Source organism: Perna viridis, chromosome 2 (assembly GCF_037379345.1).
Source record: "Perna viridis isolate PV_CMFRI_1.1 ecotype Kerala chromosome 2, ASM3737934v1, whole genome shotgun sequence".
Classification (NCBI taxonomy): Eukaryota; Metazoa; Mollusca; class Bivalvia; order Mytilida; family Mytilidae; genus Perna; species Perna viridis.
In genome coordinates, this window is record NC_142446.1 from 18293863 (window position 1) to 18308894 (window position 15032).

Here is a 15032-nt window from a genome sequence, read left to right on the forward strand (position 1 = left end):
CTAAATATTTAATCTAAGAAATCGGTTGAATGTAATATAAATCCAATGCAATCAACAAACAAAAGGCTCCAAGGAGCCTGAATTGCTCACCTTGTTATTTTTTAATTTACAATACAATAATTCTACATTTATTTAAAGCGATCTTTAGAAACTGTAACAAGGAATTGTCCGACAATTTTGACTCTTGAAGACTTTGGTAAGACTTATTGTGATGATCATTTCATCAATTGAAAGTTTCATTCTATCTATTACAGTTTTCAAAATATTGACTGAAAACTGCTAAAAACGTAATTTTTTAACTTTCAAGGGAAAATAACTCTAACATGGAGTCGTCTGACAACTTTGATCTCTGGAAGACTTTTGTAGGCCTTATAATAAGGATCATTTCGGCAATTGAAAAATATTGGCTAAATAACTGTTTTGGAGATACATGCAAAAAACTGCTGTCTGACCCCTATGTTCTATTTTTAGTAACGGCGGCCATGTTTTTAACCGATCAAACATCCAAACGGTCATTTTGTGTAGAATACCCTCAAAATATACCAACATTCATTGAATTCTGTATAGTAGTTTATGAGGAGAAGATTTTTGAAAGTAATAAAGCAAAAAAAAAACGTCCTAAAAAGGCAATAATTCCAGCATGGGTCAACAGATTTTCACCAAAATTTGATCACAGATAGATCTCATCATGCTGAATACTTTTATTTATGTCAAAATTTGGTTAACGGTTTTGGAGATGTATGCAAACATTTGCTGTCTGATCCCTATAATCTATTTTTAGTAACGGTGGCCATGTTTTTTAACAGATCAAAAACCCAAACGGTCATTTATCTAGGATACTCTAAGAAACAAACATCTTAGGTTTCATCCAAATCCATTTAGAGAAAATGTTTGAAGAAATTGTTCACAACGATGACGACGACGGCCAGGTGAGCTAAAAACCGGTGTGATTATAGTAGATTTATTGCAAGTTCGAGATGATAGGTAGAGACTACACTTATCCAGATATTGCCACTGACACTGGGACTACTGAGACGAGGATATAGTTTAAAGTAATTCTACATACGTCATGATAAACTGACTGACTGGTCAGATAGATAAGCAACTTTCTTGTGACAAAAATGTTTGTTCTTCGTCGGACTTGACATTCATTGAATTTGTATTTTTGAAGAAGCAGAGGCGATTCATCCGTCTGGAGCACCTGAGTTCGTTGGTTTCATGTTTTTTTTTAAGAAGCAGGGACGATTCATCCGTCTGCAGAACCTGAGTTCGTGGGTTTCGTGCTTTTTTTTAAGAAGCAGGGACGATTCATCCGTCTGGAGAACCTGAGTTCGTGGGTTTCGTGCTTTTTTTTAAGAAGCCGGGACGATTCATCCGTCTGCAGAACCTGAGTTCGTGGGTTTCGTGCTTTTTTTTTAAGAAGCAGGGACGATTCATCCGTCTGGAGAACCTGAGTCCGTGGGTTTCGTGTTTTTCGTTTTTACTGTGTATAAGTTTGATTTTTTTTTCGTTAATTGTCACGTTGGTGTTCACGGTATTGTCTTATCACCGGATTTCCTCTTGCTTTCACCTCGGGTATTACTGCGTTTTCTTGTAACAAGTGTTATCACAAGTGAATTATACGATAACATTCTTTTGATAACACTTGTATTCAGTAGCATTTCGAGGGAACAGTTTAAAAAATAATAATACACCATATTTTTTTTTAAATCCACACAAACAAAATAATTAGGATATGTGATTTAACAGAATAAGTCTCATCAACACAATACTGATTTGTTTTCCTATTATCTAAATGTAAATACTTGAATGCCCTTATCTTTTCTTTTCACTCCCTGGGAATAAAACCAATGTTTTGCATGATACCATGGTCTGATTATAGCGATGCAATAAATTATTGTTTTTTAGTTGTCAAAACAAAGACTCATTTCAACGTTAATGTTTTTCATTATGATTGCATCGCTTCCCATCAAAAAATAATACAAGACTGAATATCGGAAATAATATCAATATTTAACCAATTTATCATTTAGAGTGCAAAATTGAATTATTTTGACGTACAAATTAGGATTAAGATAACTACACAGTAGTTTATTAAAACTGCTTTAGCTGTCATTTTCGTAAATTTTTGTTTCTGTTGAAATATGCCTTAACTTTGAATTATATCTACTAAATTGTACTTTTCCTGTATAATTTCATTTGATATCCACAAATAAGATGCAATTAAATACATGAAATTGATGTCGATACATATACATGTATTGTCTTGTAAGACAAAAAGTCGACCTAGATGAAATTCGTATGCGTTAACTTAATCCTCACATTTGCTGCAAGGGTCGATTCTTTTTTTTTTTAAATCTGATTGCAAAACGAAAGTGGTTAATCAACGGCAAGGAAGACCCGTTTCTTTGATAAACTCAAGTCGTTTAAGAAAAAAGTTCGAATATAACATAAGGGTACTTTGGTAATTTACGTATAGTGATATAATACGTACAAATGTGGTCAGTAATTGTCATTATTTATTTGAAAACAAATCAAGTTATAGATGAAATGAAATGAAAACAAAACTGGTGCTTACCTGTGTATCCGTTATTGCTATTTTTAAACCAAGCTGAAAGTATTTTAAACCCAGGTGAATGTCCTGTCGGCAATCTTCGGTGGTAGTGACGAAAAATAATTAGATTAGAGCTATCGATCTTCTTTGACTAAAAAAAGTTTGTTTTCACGATATTCTGTAGGTATTATCAACATTTATTGCTTCCATTGTATTACTACAACTTTATTTCATTGAATCAGAAAAAATAAGTAGAATCAAAAGTGAACTAATTTGGCAGCTAAAGCAGCTTTAAATAAATCAGAACTCGAGAAGAAATAGTTACCTTGAGTGTAACTTTTTTAACATTTTCGGTTAGTTTTGGCTTTAATTATTACGAAATAAGCCGAAAAAAGAATGTTTCGATGAAAAAAGATGGTACCTGCATAGACAGCCAGGTGTAATATGCGACTACTTATATCATGTAGATGACAATGTCATAATAAATTGACTGATCAGGAAACAGCGTCACAATGTGACGTCACAGCGTGACAATGTCACAAGACGCAAGGACAATCATGTTAATGCCCTCTACAAAAACAAATATTGTTGAAGAATCTATTGCGATCGGTAATATCATCAATGATATCATGAAATTTTACATGTAACGCACATTAGTGAAGACCACATGACCATGTTTTAACATTTACTTAGAAAAGCTAATATTTTTTTCTCTGACATGAAGTAACAATTATTTCATTTCAGGTGTAATTTCAGTAATTGCATCAATGATCACATGGCATGTAAAATTCCTTTTCCAACGTAATTTTGACCAGTACATGTGCTTTTGGGGTGGTTCTGAAATTGAAAGGATTGATGTAGGAAAATACCATGCAAGACAGAATATTAAGTTTTTTGAGTGAAAAATTTTATAATTGTAATCAAAATTAAAATTTACGTTTCCGCGAAAACGACTAGAATTTGTCTCCCGTTTCCAGATCTATTTCTGAGACGCATATTGTCAATCGAGCCACAGATTATTGATCAGGACGGCTTAAAGAAAACCTACATATGAATTTTCATCAAAATCAGACAACTTTGAATTTTCCACCCCATTGGCGGTCATTTTGAAAATGGCGGCCGAGACGCATGCGGTATTTTTTCGGGATTTTGTTTAGAACATTGAGTTTAATTTATATACCAAGTTTGGTCAAATTTTGATTCAAATTCAGCAGCTTTCGAGATATATGAGTTTCAAATTTCCGATTGTGGTCGGCTACTTAATAATGAAATTCTTTCCCAATTCCCTGACTATATACTATGACATAAGGTAAAAAATCTAATAATCTTATAGAATATTCGTTCTTTGGGAAGAGTTGGTATCCAAAAAGCATGATAGAATAATTTCTCTTTCAATCCAAAATTTCAAAGTAGTTTTTTTATCTAGCGGTATTTGGTCATTCCTAGTGGGGAAAACTCGATTATCAACAAATAAAAGACAAATATACTCAATCATGGTTTTCAAATACAAACGATTCGTCTTGGGACGTATTTCATTTTAATTTTAAAACCGATTTTTTAAAATTTTATCTGGTAAAACATATTCAAAGTGATATTTCTAAAGAAGCAAAACTAAAATATCCCAACTTATAAATAACTCAGAAACCGACGGGTGAATTTATATTCTTAAAGAACGAAGCATAACTCATTTGTGTACACAGGGAGCTAACAAATCCTTGGAATTAGTTGTTATATAAAATAGTTCTCTTTCCATTTATTATAAAAACGACCAAATACTGATGTGTTATGCTCCCTGTAAAGCGGGATTTATATGGCGATCATGCTGTCCGCCCTTCCGTCCGTTCGTCCGCCTCCAGTTCTAATCCGCAACTTTTTCTTAAACCACTTGGAAGAAATTTGATGAAACTTTCCTACTTTTTATGCCATTGTGCATGTCCTATGTTGTTTTTCTTCCATCTGAATGATTTTTGGGGTACCTAGTACAAAATGTCACTGGCGACCGAGGCACCTTATAATCTACAACTCCTTTAAAACCGCTGAATGGAATTAAATTAAAATGTCACAAATTCTTGATCAAATGATGTCATTGTGCACATCCTATTCATTTTTTCCATATGGGGTCTCTTGTGTGATCATAGTTCAGGGAGGGGAGCGAGGTGCATCACCAAGTGAGCATTGCTTGTTTTCTAGGTTTTTTTTAGATGTTCTTTATATCTACTCTTGCTGTCAACAAAAGTATCCTCGCTTGTCTTGGAGAAAATCTTCCACGTTTTTTTTTCTCAGTGAATGTAATGTATGTTATGCCTCATCTAACTAATGTCCCCACCTTCAATGACACAATCCCCGTAAGGGGGTCGTGCGAGATCCGCAAGGATAGTCAAAACCGTATAAACCACCAATCGGATCGGAACTTGTAGTTGTTCAATTATGCAGTATGTTGGAGAGTTTTGTGATCAATCATCTAGGTGTTCCATGCACTAGTAAATCTATATCGAACCTGAATATTACGCAAACTGGAGCACTGCTACGATGCCACGTGCATTTTGGTAAATTGAATCTATGGTACACATGTAATTTTAAAGTAGAGTTCAATATTAATCTTTAACAATAAGTTTGTTCTTAGATACTATTGAAGTCGATCGTCGTTCTTTCCTTTTAGCTTATCTATATTTTTTTTGTAATTCGACGAGTATATGAGGCGTAAAAATTCAAACGATCGATAAAAATTGATTCAGTACATGAGTACTTTGATTTATACATGTTACGAATTTGCTCTAGATAAAAGATGCCTTGTTAAAATTACAACTCCACAAAACCAAAGCAAAACAAATGAAACATTAATAAACAACAAGCCGAAAACAAAATAGCAATACTCCATCATTACAAGACCAGTCGCACCAAAAGTTCAGAATTTCACCAAGAAATCTACCCAACAAAAGCCATGTTCTCAGATTACTTCAACAAAGTTTACTCTCCGATACTAATTCTTTACTTCAAAATCCCTGGCTTACTTGATTGTTTACACTGTGCACTTTTGTCTTTTTATGGCAAACTTTTCCGTTTTCATTCTTATAAAACTATATGTAAGTTTTTAGAAACTAATGCAACAAGATAGGAAAAGCACTCGCTATTGCTGTAAAGAGAACAATACAAACTATTTTTGTTCCAGTAAGGTATGGACACCTCTGACAGGCAGGTTACAAAAATATAGCTATCTTTTAAATCACAAATAACAAGCTGCCATTTACCTGAGATTATCTTTGTTTATCGATGAAAAATTATAAATGGTGGATGGCATGTCCCTCACAATCGGGTTTTTATTTGATGTCGACGTTAAACTGTAATGGGGTCTACATCCAAGGTTTTAATATGAGTGTCCTTGTTTACACGCCAGATTTAAGGGATATTTGCCAAAAGCTTGGTAAACTATTCCGCCTAATCGTTTACACATATATCCATAATAAATATGTAGAATGTGATATAAATGGCCGATGTTCGACTGGTTAAATCTTCCTTTATTAAAAACAAAAAAATTGTAAACGAGCTAGAAGAAAATGTCCTTACGTCATAAGACCTAAAATCAAAAGTGTGCCACTCCTAAAAAGTGTCGAATATCGAAAGTCAACTGATTATCAAAATATGAAACGGTCTAATTAAAATTATACCTTGTGGGTTTTTTCTTAATTAGGCTGAATACAAAACAAATATCATGACGTTTATATTTAGTCAGATTTCAGGAAAATCGATTTTAAAGGAACTAACCCCTAACGCCTGTTACGTTACAAAAGTTCTTGATTTCTGTCTGATTATATATCTAAGTTTCTTGGGGCATTCATTGAAAACATCACAGATAAATGCACAAAACCACTATCTAATAAACTACTTTACTGATAAACCTCTGTGTAAGATGCCTTAACTCTCAGAATGCTTAGTAATGAGAAGTGATTGTAAGGACGATAGTGGTTTTCAGCCCATACTCTGTTTTACAACACGTGCCCTTTCGGTGACCGCACTTTTACAACTTATTTAGCTATGATTGATGAATTTCTATTGATTATTCTGTCAAAGCAATCTAGTAGGCTGTTATAAGTTTTGACGTCAGGATATTATTTCTCACGCGATTTTTTTCGTTTGGTTCGAACGCTTGTTTATTAGGATGATACACGTATATCATGTACACAGTAAACAAACTAGAATGTAGATGGTGTTAGATAATCAGAAGTGATCGTTAACTGGTTTAACACATGCATGTTCAACACAGTACTGAAAAGAAAAAGGAAGAATGGTTTATAAAAAGTAGATACTGAAATTATATGAAACAAATGTTACTGCCTATTGTAGTTACCTTACACTTTCTCCACATTCGAATTAAATCTCGCCCGGTTCATCCTCTGGTTATATTTGCAGCTGTTATTAATGAAAAAGGCCGTTGAATACTTCAAAGAGTTTTAATGAATATTTGAGGTAGTACAAATGCTTGTCAACTCCATCATATTTTCTCTGCAATAGAGCGCGGCCTGATATTACACTAGCCATAAATTTACTCCAGCAGTGCTAGAGGTTGTCTGACAAGTTATTTTCTGACTTGATACCATCTTAACCAAGAGGTTGGGGTATTGAAAAACGGAATTCCAATCTCCAACTTACAATCAAACACATGTTGTTTCGGATATTATTTTCGACAAAAACAAAACAATGAAATATAGGATATTTATAAAACATCATTACATGTATATGTGTGTCGTTTTTTTTTTTTAAATATCAACACACCTACAAAAAAAACACAAAACAAAACAAAACAAATGAAAAACAAATCTTTATACTGCGTAGCATTACAGCATTTCCAAGGATAGTACATCTTTAGGACTGTGATAAGTAGAACACGTTTAACGTTGACCTAGAATTTCTCGGCACTGGATATTTGGATATTTTTGGTTTTAAGTATTTCTTGTGTATAGCATATTATTGGATTTGTTATGCTGCTGATGAGAGATTACTCAATGAAACAAGTGTACAGCGTACAGGATGTGGTATTATTAACATGGGGGTGTTTCTGTAATGAAGAATCAGGTAATACGACTTTGTAATACAGCTGATATAAAAAGAACTTATTGAATATTTTGTATGGTTAATATCTGTATTTTATCTGAATATTTGGACCTTTTCCAATCGATTTGTTTATTATCAATACATACCATTCTTGCCCGTATTTTGTTATTTGATTCAAAGCAAGATAGCCTGTGTTATTTTGGTTCTATATCTGTTGACATATTTAAACAACAACTATTTTCTCAATTTAATTAAGTTTACAATCGATTATAAAACATTGATGAGAAGGAACACAATGCCTATACGGGACCGGTGATGTTGCAAGATTTTTAAATCAATTGGTTAGAATTATAAAGCACATTACGTTGTATTAAAGACAAAGAATCCCACCATGGTGCTTATTTTAAAGGAGTTAGAACATGCAATATCAGCAGAAACGAATTTTATCATGAAATTTTTTTTAGTTTTACAGATATAACAGTTCTATCTATATTCTAGTCGGTTGTAAAATCCACGCTAATAAAAAGATTAATACAAATGCGATGTATGTTGATACTTATTTCTTGTTTTGGTCCGTATGTCCGTGGCGGACTCACAAAATAAAAGAAAGTCGTCAAAATGTTTACCACCAAAATATCAGTCTAACCAATTTGACAATTCGAAGTCTTCCTTCACAAAGTAGTTTTTGATAAAAAAATATAACTAACCCTCCTTCATTCGTTTATTTTAATGTACTGAAAATATTGCATGAATTAGCTTTCATAAAATTACTTACGTAAAGATATATATGCATATCGCACGAATCCTTTGCATTACAAATCAAAATATCGACGTTATTGAAAAAATGCAGCAAAACAATTTTGATATCTATACACAAGTTTCCCTCGCAGTCGTTAAGACCATTCTCTCAGGGCGTTTGCTGACTGAAGGATCTAGGGGTGGTAGTTTCATTAGACTCAATGGTGGTCTTGATGATATTACACCTGAGGAACGATTGGTTACCTCTTGCACCGCGCGACCCCTTCTTGACATAGGCCGGCTGGCTGTTTGGTAGTCTAGTGTATTATTTTGAGTTTGAACACTGTTTTTCTGATAATTTAATGTAGAGTTATTAACTGGATTGTGATCAATAGAAAGCACAGGCTTTGATCCACTTGATGATATCATAAGTCTGTCTGATTTAGGTCTGTTAGTTAATTTAGACGTAGAGTTATTTTTTAAGAGTCTCGCCTCCGTTCGTTGCCTAACAAGGTAAACATTTTCGGAGGTCGGTCGACTAGCACGAATGTTATTGTATTGTTGTCGTCTGTGTCGCCTTCTGGTAGGAATGTCTGACACTGTATCCTCCCTCTGGCGATTTCTTATTTGTTTTTCGTATTGTGCTTTACTATAACCAGACTCCGTAACATAATTTTCAGAATGTCTTGTGCTACGTAAATCGGTTCGTTCACGATGTATACCCGTTTCGGTAGCAACAGGGACTGGCGTCTTTGTGTGCGCGTACCTGTCATATCCAGTCGAATCTACCACTTCATTACGTGGTGAAGAAGGTGGCACTTGAACGTTAAATGTAGTTTCTTTTAAAACCGATTTTCGATATTCCCTTGCGTGGTTATTAGCAAAATCTTGATTCTGTTCTTCGGTGTCTTTAATGGAGTCTCTTATTCCTATGCGCGAAGGTGGTCTTGTTGACCGACAACGTCTTACGGCAGTAGTATCAACATTTGTATTAACCTCTTCCGTCGGTGCATGTCGGCGTCGGACATAACTAGACTTCGGACGATTAATTCTAGTGTTCATCATTCTATCATCATCCGTCATTTTTGAGTCGTCTTCGTCAGATGAATGAGTTATCTTTTTATCATTATAAAATCCCATAGAAGTACAAGATCTTCCGCCTTTCTGTCTGTGTATCGACAAACGTTGTGACAATCTTTTTTCCGTTTCTTTGACAGAGCTGTCACTTAAAGTTTCGTCACTATCAGATTTAGTCTCCCGAGTATAAAGCGTACGTTCCTTGAGACGCTTGTTTAGTTCCTCTTGGTCTTTAACTAGTCTCAATATTTGTTCAACTTTCGACTCTTCGAAGTTTAAATTCAATCTGGAAAGGATTATATCAGGTGATTTTTTGGGTGGATCTGGGTCACTTTCATCGCTTACAATAGTAGTATTCGATGAGGCCATGCTCTACATGGTTGAGTTCTGGAAAACATTAAAAATAAAGAAAATATGGTTCGTGCTAAGGTCAATTATCATACAAGAATCGTTGGAATTTCAAGCACACACTGCTACTCAAATTACTGCAAACAATTCGCTTTTATAATTTGACAGTAAAAGTAAGTAAAAAGATCTTCATGTAACACTCTCGATCTTTTCTATAAAAACAAACATAATTGATGCAATTATTGTCTCTATTTTTTTGTGCAATATGAACTGCATGTGACAATTTGAATTGAAAATTGATGTACCGTGTTGGAATATTTTCATTTAACATATTCATATAATAACACCTATGGTTAAAAAGCAAGTGAATGGAACAACGCGTATAATTTAAATGAATAACTTCTGTCACGTACGGATACATAAAATTTCAACGATAACATTCTAAATACTCACGAGCTACAATAATTTAAAACCGACCACTACTCTTGATTTGTAACACTTATGTAGAAAAGTTTAAAATAAGAACACTTGGCACTGTCACTAATTCCAGATACACGGGCCTTAATTCCTTGGTAAAGAACTCGATAGATATGGTAAAAATTTTAAATCGCCTTTGTCAAGACCTGTTGTCATGGTACAGTGTACACAAGGATCGAACACGTCCTGAATTGAAAGATTTAAACTATCGTATCATAAGCATTCCTATATTAATTTCAAATTCATTTCCAATTTGACGATAAAGATGTTTTTTTCATCTAGAAAAATGACACTTGTTATTCCCCGTTTATAAATATTTAAGGGATATTGATACCGTGTATTTCTGAAGATTGAACGAAGACAATAACAAGACGTCAGGCTTATCCGTAACTTTAGTAAAAACAGAAATATTCATTTGATCGTATCCTTGTGTCATATGATAAAAGTGTGATCAAGCAATGAAACAATTATCTGTATCTGGAAATAGATTTTCAGTCTAAAAACGGGGATATCGATCAAAAGTTTTACGTCGCTACAGCATCATGGAGGCATGAGATGGAAAAATGATTGAGAAAGCAATATAAAAAATAGATTTTAAATCACCCATTCATCAACCTTTGCGTCATTCTACCTGTAATTTTCTTTCTTTTTATAATTGCATCGTAAAAGTCTGTTTTTGTGAAAAAGAATCAATTATGAAAACGTTTTTCGAATATAGACATGATCTTCAATGAAATGGAAAATGTTCAGCATGATATTGATATAATGAAATAAAAAAAGAAAAGAAAATCGCAATTGGTACCATCAACGAAAGGTCATTGGTATGAATATCTATTTATTGGCAAAAGTAGTGAGAAGGTCATAGACATTTTGGCAGCTGATCCATCCAACTATTGATAGTGGTCTTTAGAGCAAGTTGTTCAGGTGGTGGACATTGTTGCTATGAGTCAGTAGTGTTTAAGCTATTAAATATTTCCAAGTACTTCATTTAACCATGCCTAAACAACTAGAAAGTTCAAAATCAATACCATTGAAAAATTGATATCTGTAAAGTCAACAAAACAACCGATATGACAGTACGTAAAAGTTAACGCTAACAATAGCTGTGTTTAATTTAGGTCGTTTTAACGATTTAGATCATTACACCAATGGAGTTTATCAACATCTGATAGATTGTAGAGAAAATGCCTACTGATTGCAATGGTAACAAATTAACCAGAACGCGTAATAATATGACGTCATTTCACATATATTACATTTATGACGACCAGGATTGGACAAAAAAGTACTTAGAATACCCCAAAACAGGGTGAACAAATCAGCAAAAGTCTAAAGTTATACTTTAACAAAATCTGATGACGTATTATCTAATTCGGAAAGTGCACAACTTAATTCATTTTTATTTCATTTTCCTTGCCTTTTCTTAAAAAAAAAACGATCCAAACCATTGCTTATGGTTCCAAATTAAATAAAAACAAAAAACATAAACAAAGAAAACAAAAAATAAACATTTTCTGTATGAAACCAATTTGAATGGAATATTGCTGGACCCGTTTCAAGATGAACACATCCGACTTATTAAAAGACAAATAAAGTCGGGAAGTGCGGAAAGATGGTCCAACAATGAAGAATCTTTGCAGCCAGTAATAATTACGTAGTGAAGGATCCTTGTATGTGCAGAATTTAACGCGAACTTATTCTCCAATTAACACATCTTGCGTTTAGTCTTCTTTGATTACAACAAAAATTTTACCTGTAAATCGAATTAAAAATCTGATTGGATTTCGGATTCTTGGCTATCGTGACATTAAACGTACAAACTACTTATCTCGAACACATAAGATCAAGTATAAAAAACTTGTACCATTGATTTATGTACGTACAACAAACTTAACGACTTAACAAATAAATAGGACTACAGTGGGTCGCTTATTATGTACCCTGCCCCCCCCCCCCCCCCCCAGGATTGAAGGGGTTGTATAGAAATGTGCGTCATGAGTCTAGTTGTATATGTGTCGACAAATAACGAAGAAAAAAGAAAAAAATAATTCTAATACATTTACAGTTTTTTGTGGGTTATGATTAATTTGTTTGATGCCCGGTTTTAGTAGGAAGCATCCTAAGTCGTGTGCCGGTTGAAAATGAGAATATGTATTCACTGAAAATTCGAAATACCAAAGAGCTTCGTCGTCCCATTTCTATGGCATGTAAGATCAGTACTTTAAAATTGAATTTGATCTGAAAATGATCATTTCAAATATTAAAACACTTTAGTCCCGACTATAAAAAGATATTTCCTACAAAAATGCTGAAATTCCGCCTTACACTATATTCATATATTATGATAATCGGTCGCGAACAAAAGGGCTTTTTCTGATACTCGTTTGTTTCCAGTTTTTATGAAAATATTATATGAAGTTTTATAAAAAAATATTTACAAGAAATTTCCGTTGAAAAAAAAAGAATAAGAAAAATATGTAAAGAATTGGCCTGTAAAGGTATGTCTTACCTGGTGGTCCCATGATAACAAAGATATCCAGGTATAATATCTTAGCTAACTTTGCCAATATCTTATATACCTTAAAATCTTAGTGATTTTGACGATCAAAGTTTTGACCATACAAAGCCATTTAATAATACCAACCCTTCTCAGATTCGTAAATTGATAAAATAAATACGCAAATATTTTGAAACGGGCTTTAAGAATTTTGGCTTCATTTTGGTGTTCATAAGTTACCCCAGCTTAGAGAAGATTACTTTAATGTTATTAACTTTTAATTGGTCGCTTGACCTCGATGAATAGTTTAAACTATTAAAAAGTTTGATAAGATTTCATGCCACAAGTAGGTCCTAAATGGTTTTATGTTTTCTTTTTATTATGCACTAATTACATTATGAAAGGCACTAGTCTATCAAACATGATTTCAAATTTGATATGTTCAAATGAAAAGATACGTGTGATAAAACTTCTATGGAAAATTAGCTATCAGTCAATTGATATACGTGGACATTTTGAACTTTCCAAATCAGAAAGAAAACGTGGTTATTTAACAGGGATGCATGACCTTTCCAAAAGGAGAAATCTAAATTAAGCTTATTTTTTAGTTCTTATAAACAATTCACATGGAAACCATTTTTTGAAAATATAGAGGGCCAAAAACAGACTAACGGGAAAAGACGAACGCAACAAATGCAATAGCGTATAACGTTATTACAAAATAGTAAATACTTTCATAGATCACTAAAAGGTCTACAATAATTGTAAACACACCTTTAAGTAACTTACTCTTTAATTCACTATCTACATTGTGTGCCAAATTTTTTTAAAGGTGGATGGGAATAAAAAACACAAGAAGAATGCCATATACAGGAAAATTTTATATACTCCGATAAACAGACTGGGAGAAGCAGCTCGTACTATCATAGCCACATAATGTGTTACCCGATTGACAAAGCATTAAACGCACATGTATATATGGACTCATAAGGACGCTCAATACCCTTCGCAATATACATCAAATGGAAGCGTTGAATGTGGCTTTATACACACTGCAACTCTGTGGCCCTTGCTACACCAAGACCACACATATCTAACCTGAATCTGTTAAACTTCAATTATCTTGCGTTGAAATGTGGCGGCAAAGTAGGAGTCTTAGGTAGTGTAGAGACTGTGTACTGACAGGGAAATATTTATGCACTCGATTCCCTTTTTCAACGAGGCAAGCCAGCAGCAGAGACTCCAGTTGGTTGGTAAAGATTGGTACTCAGCATACCTCTTACGCTTCCTCTGATTGGTGACTATCTATAATTATGCTTCTAACATTTGTAGACGATTTGAATATCGAAAGTAAACTGACTGGTTTATTCAGATAAATGGATAGAACTGAACAACAGGTAATGATAAAAGGTTAGAAGTCAACTAGTTTTAATTGGATCGTTGTTAATTCATACCAAACTAATCAGCATATTTAGTTCGGTGCAAAAATGTAAAAAAAATAATACAGCTTAAATTATTTGACTAATTAACAAGTCCAATGCTGTATTGGGGTTTCGACGAAACAGATGAAATGGAAAAAAATATATAATTATTTACAATTATTAACAAATTTCTGCTTATCAAGTTATGTAAAAACTGCACTATATAGACCCTAAAAGATTCAAGTGGATTTCTCATGTTAAATCGATTTTTGATGTTCATCTAGGACGACCAAATACAATTAGAAAAGCACGTATTAAAGTCAATGCTTTCACTACAATTTAAAGATCAGTTTATACAGTACTGGCGGTCTAGTTTGTTTAACTCAAGTCGTTGCAACTTCTATTCAAAATTGAAGGTCACCTTTGGCCTCGAAAATTACCTACTACATTTACAACAAGCAGATAGACTGTTTATTTCTACATTCACATTCACTCAAATATGAAGAGATGGTCAAGAATTCCACGAGATGAACGAATATGTCAATTTTGTAGAAACGCAACAGGTAATGAATTTCATTATCTGTCCAATTGTCAGAAAAGAGAAATTGTACAATTTAGGCAAAACTATATACCTATTTATCATTTACAGTATCCATCTGAACAAAAAGTTGATTAATTCATTAAAACTATGTCATACTATGTCGTACAGAATATGTAAAAGACCTCGCTCATTTCATAACAAAGATTTCTAAGTTTTCTGTGATGTAATTTTATTTATTTATGAAAATTGTGAATGCATTGAACGTGGTTTATAAAAAAAGTTGTTCCTGTATGTTGTCATTATGTTTCTATATGTCTTTATCAACTAAAA

At 33.4% G+C, this 15032-nt stretch overlaps 1 protein-coding gene across 3 annotated transcripts; it reads right to left on the reverse strand.

Annotated features, from left to right (window-relative positions):
* Nucleotides 1-8306: 8306 nt before the first annotated feature.
* On the reverse strand, nt 8307-12888 carry LOC148623898 (uncharacterized). Of its 3 annotated transcripts, none has more exons than XM_088566198.1 (2): nt 12753-12888; nt 8307-9805 (listed from the first exon to the last, which is right to left on the reverse strand). In XM_088566198.1, the coding sequence occupies exon 2, from the start codon at nt 9785-9787 to the stop codon at nt 8471-8473; it is 1317 nt and encodes a 438-aa protein (XP_088422324.1). In that variant the 5' UTR covers nt 9788-9805; nt 12753-12888; the 3' UTR covers nt 8307-8470. The 3 variants fall into 3 exon arrangements, with proteins under 3 accessions (XP_088422324.1, XP_088422325.1, XP_088422323.1); XM_088566199.1 differs by lacking the exon at nt 12753-12888 and adding an exon at nt 10578-10876; XM_088566197.1 differs by lacking the exon at nt 12753-12888 and adding an exon at nt 10220-10655.
* Nucleotides 12889-15032: the final 2144 nt, after the last annotated feature.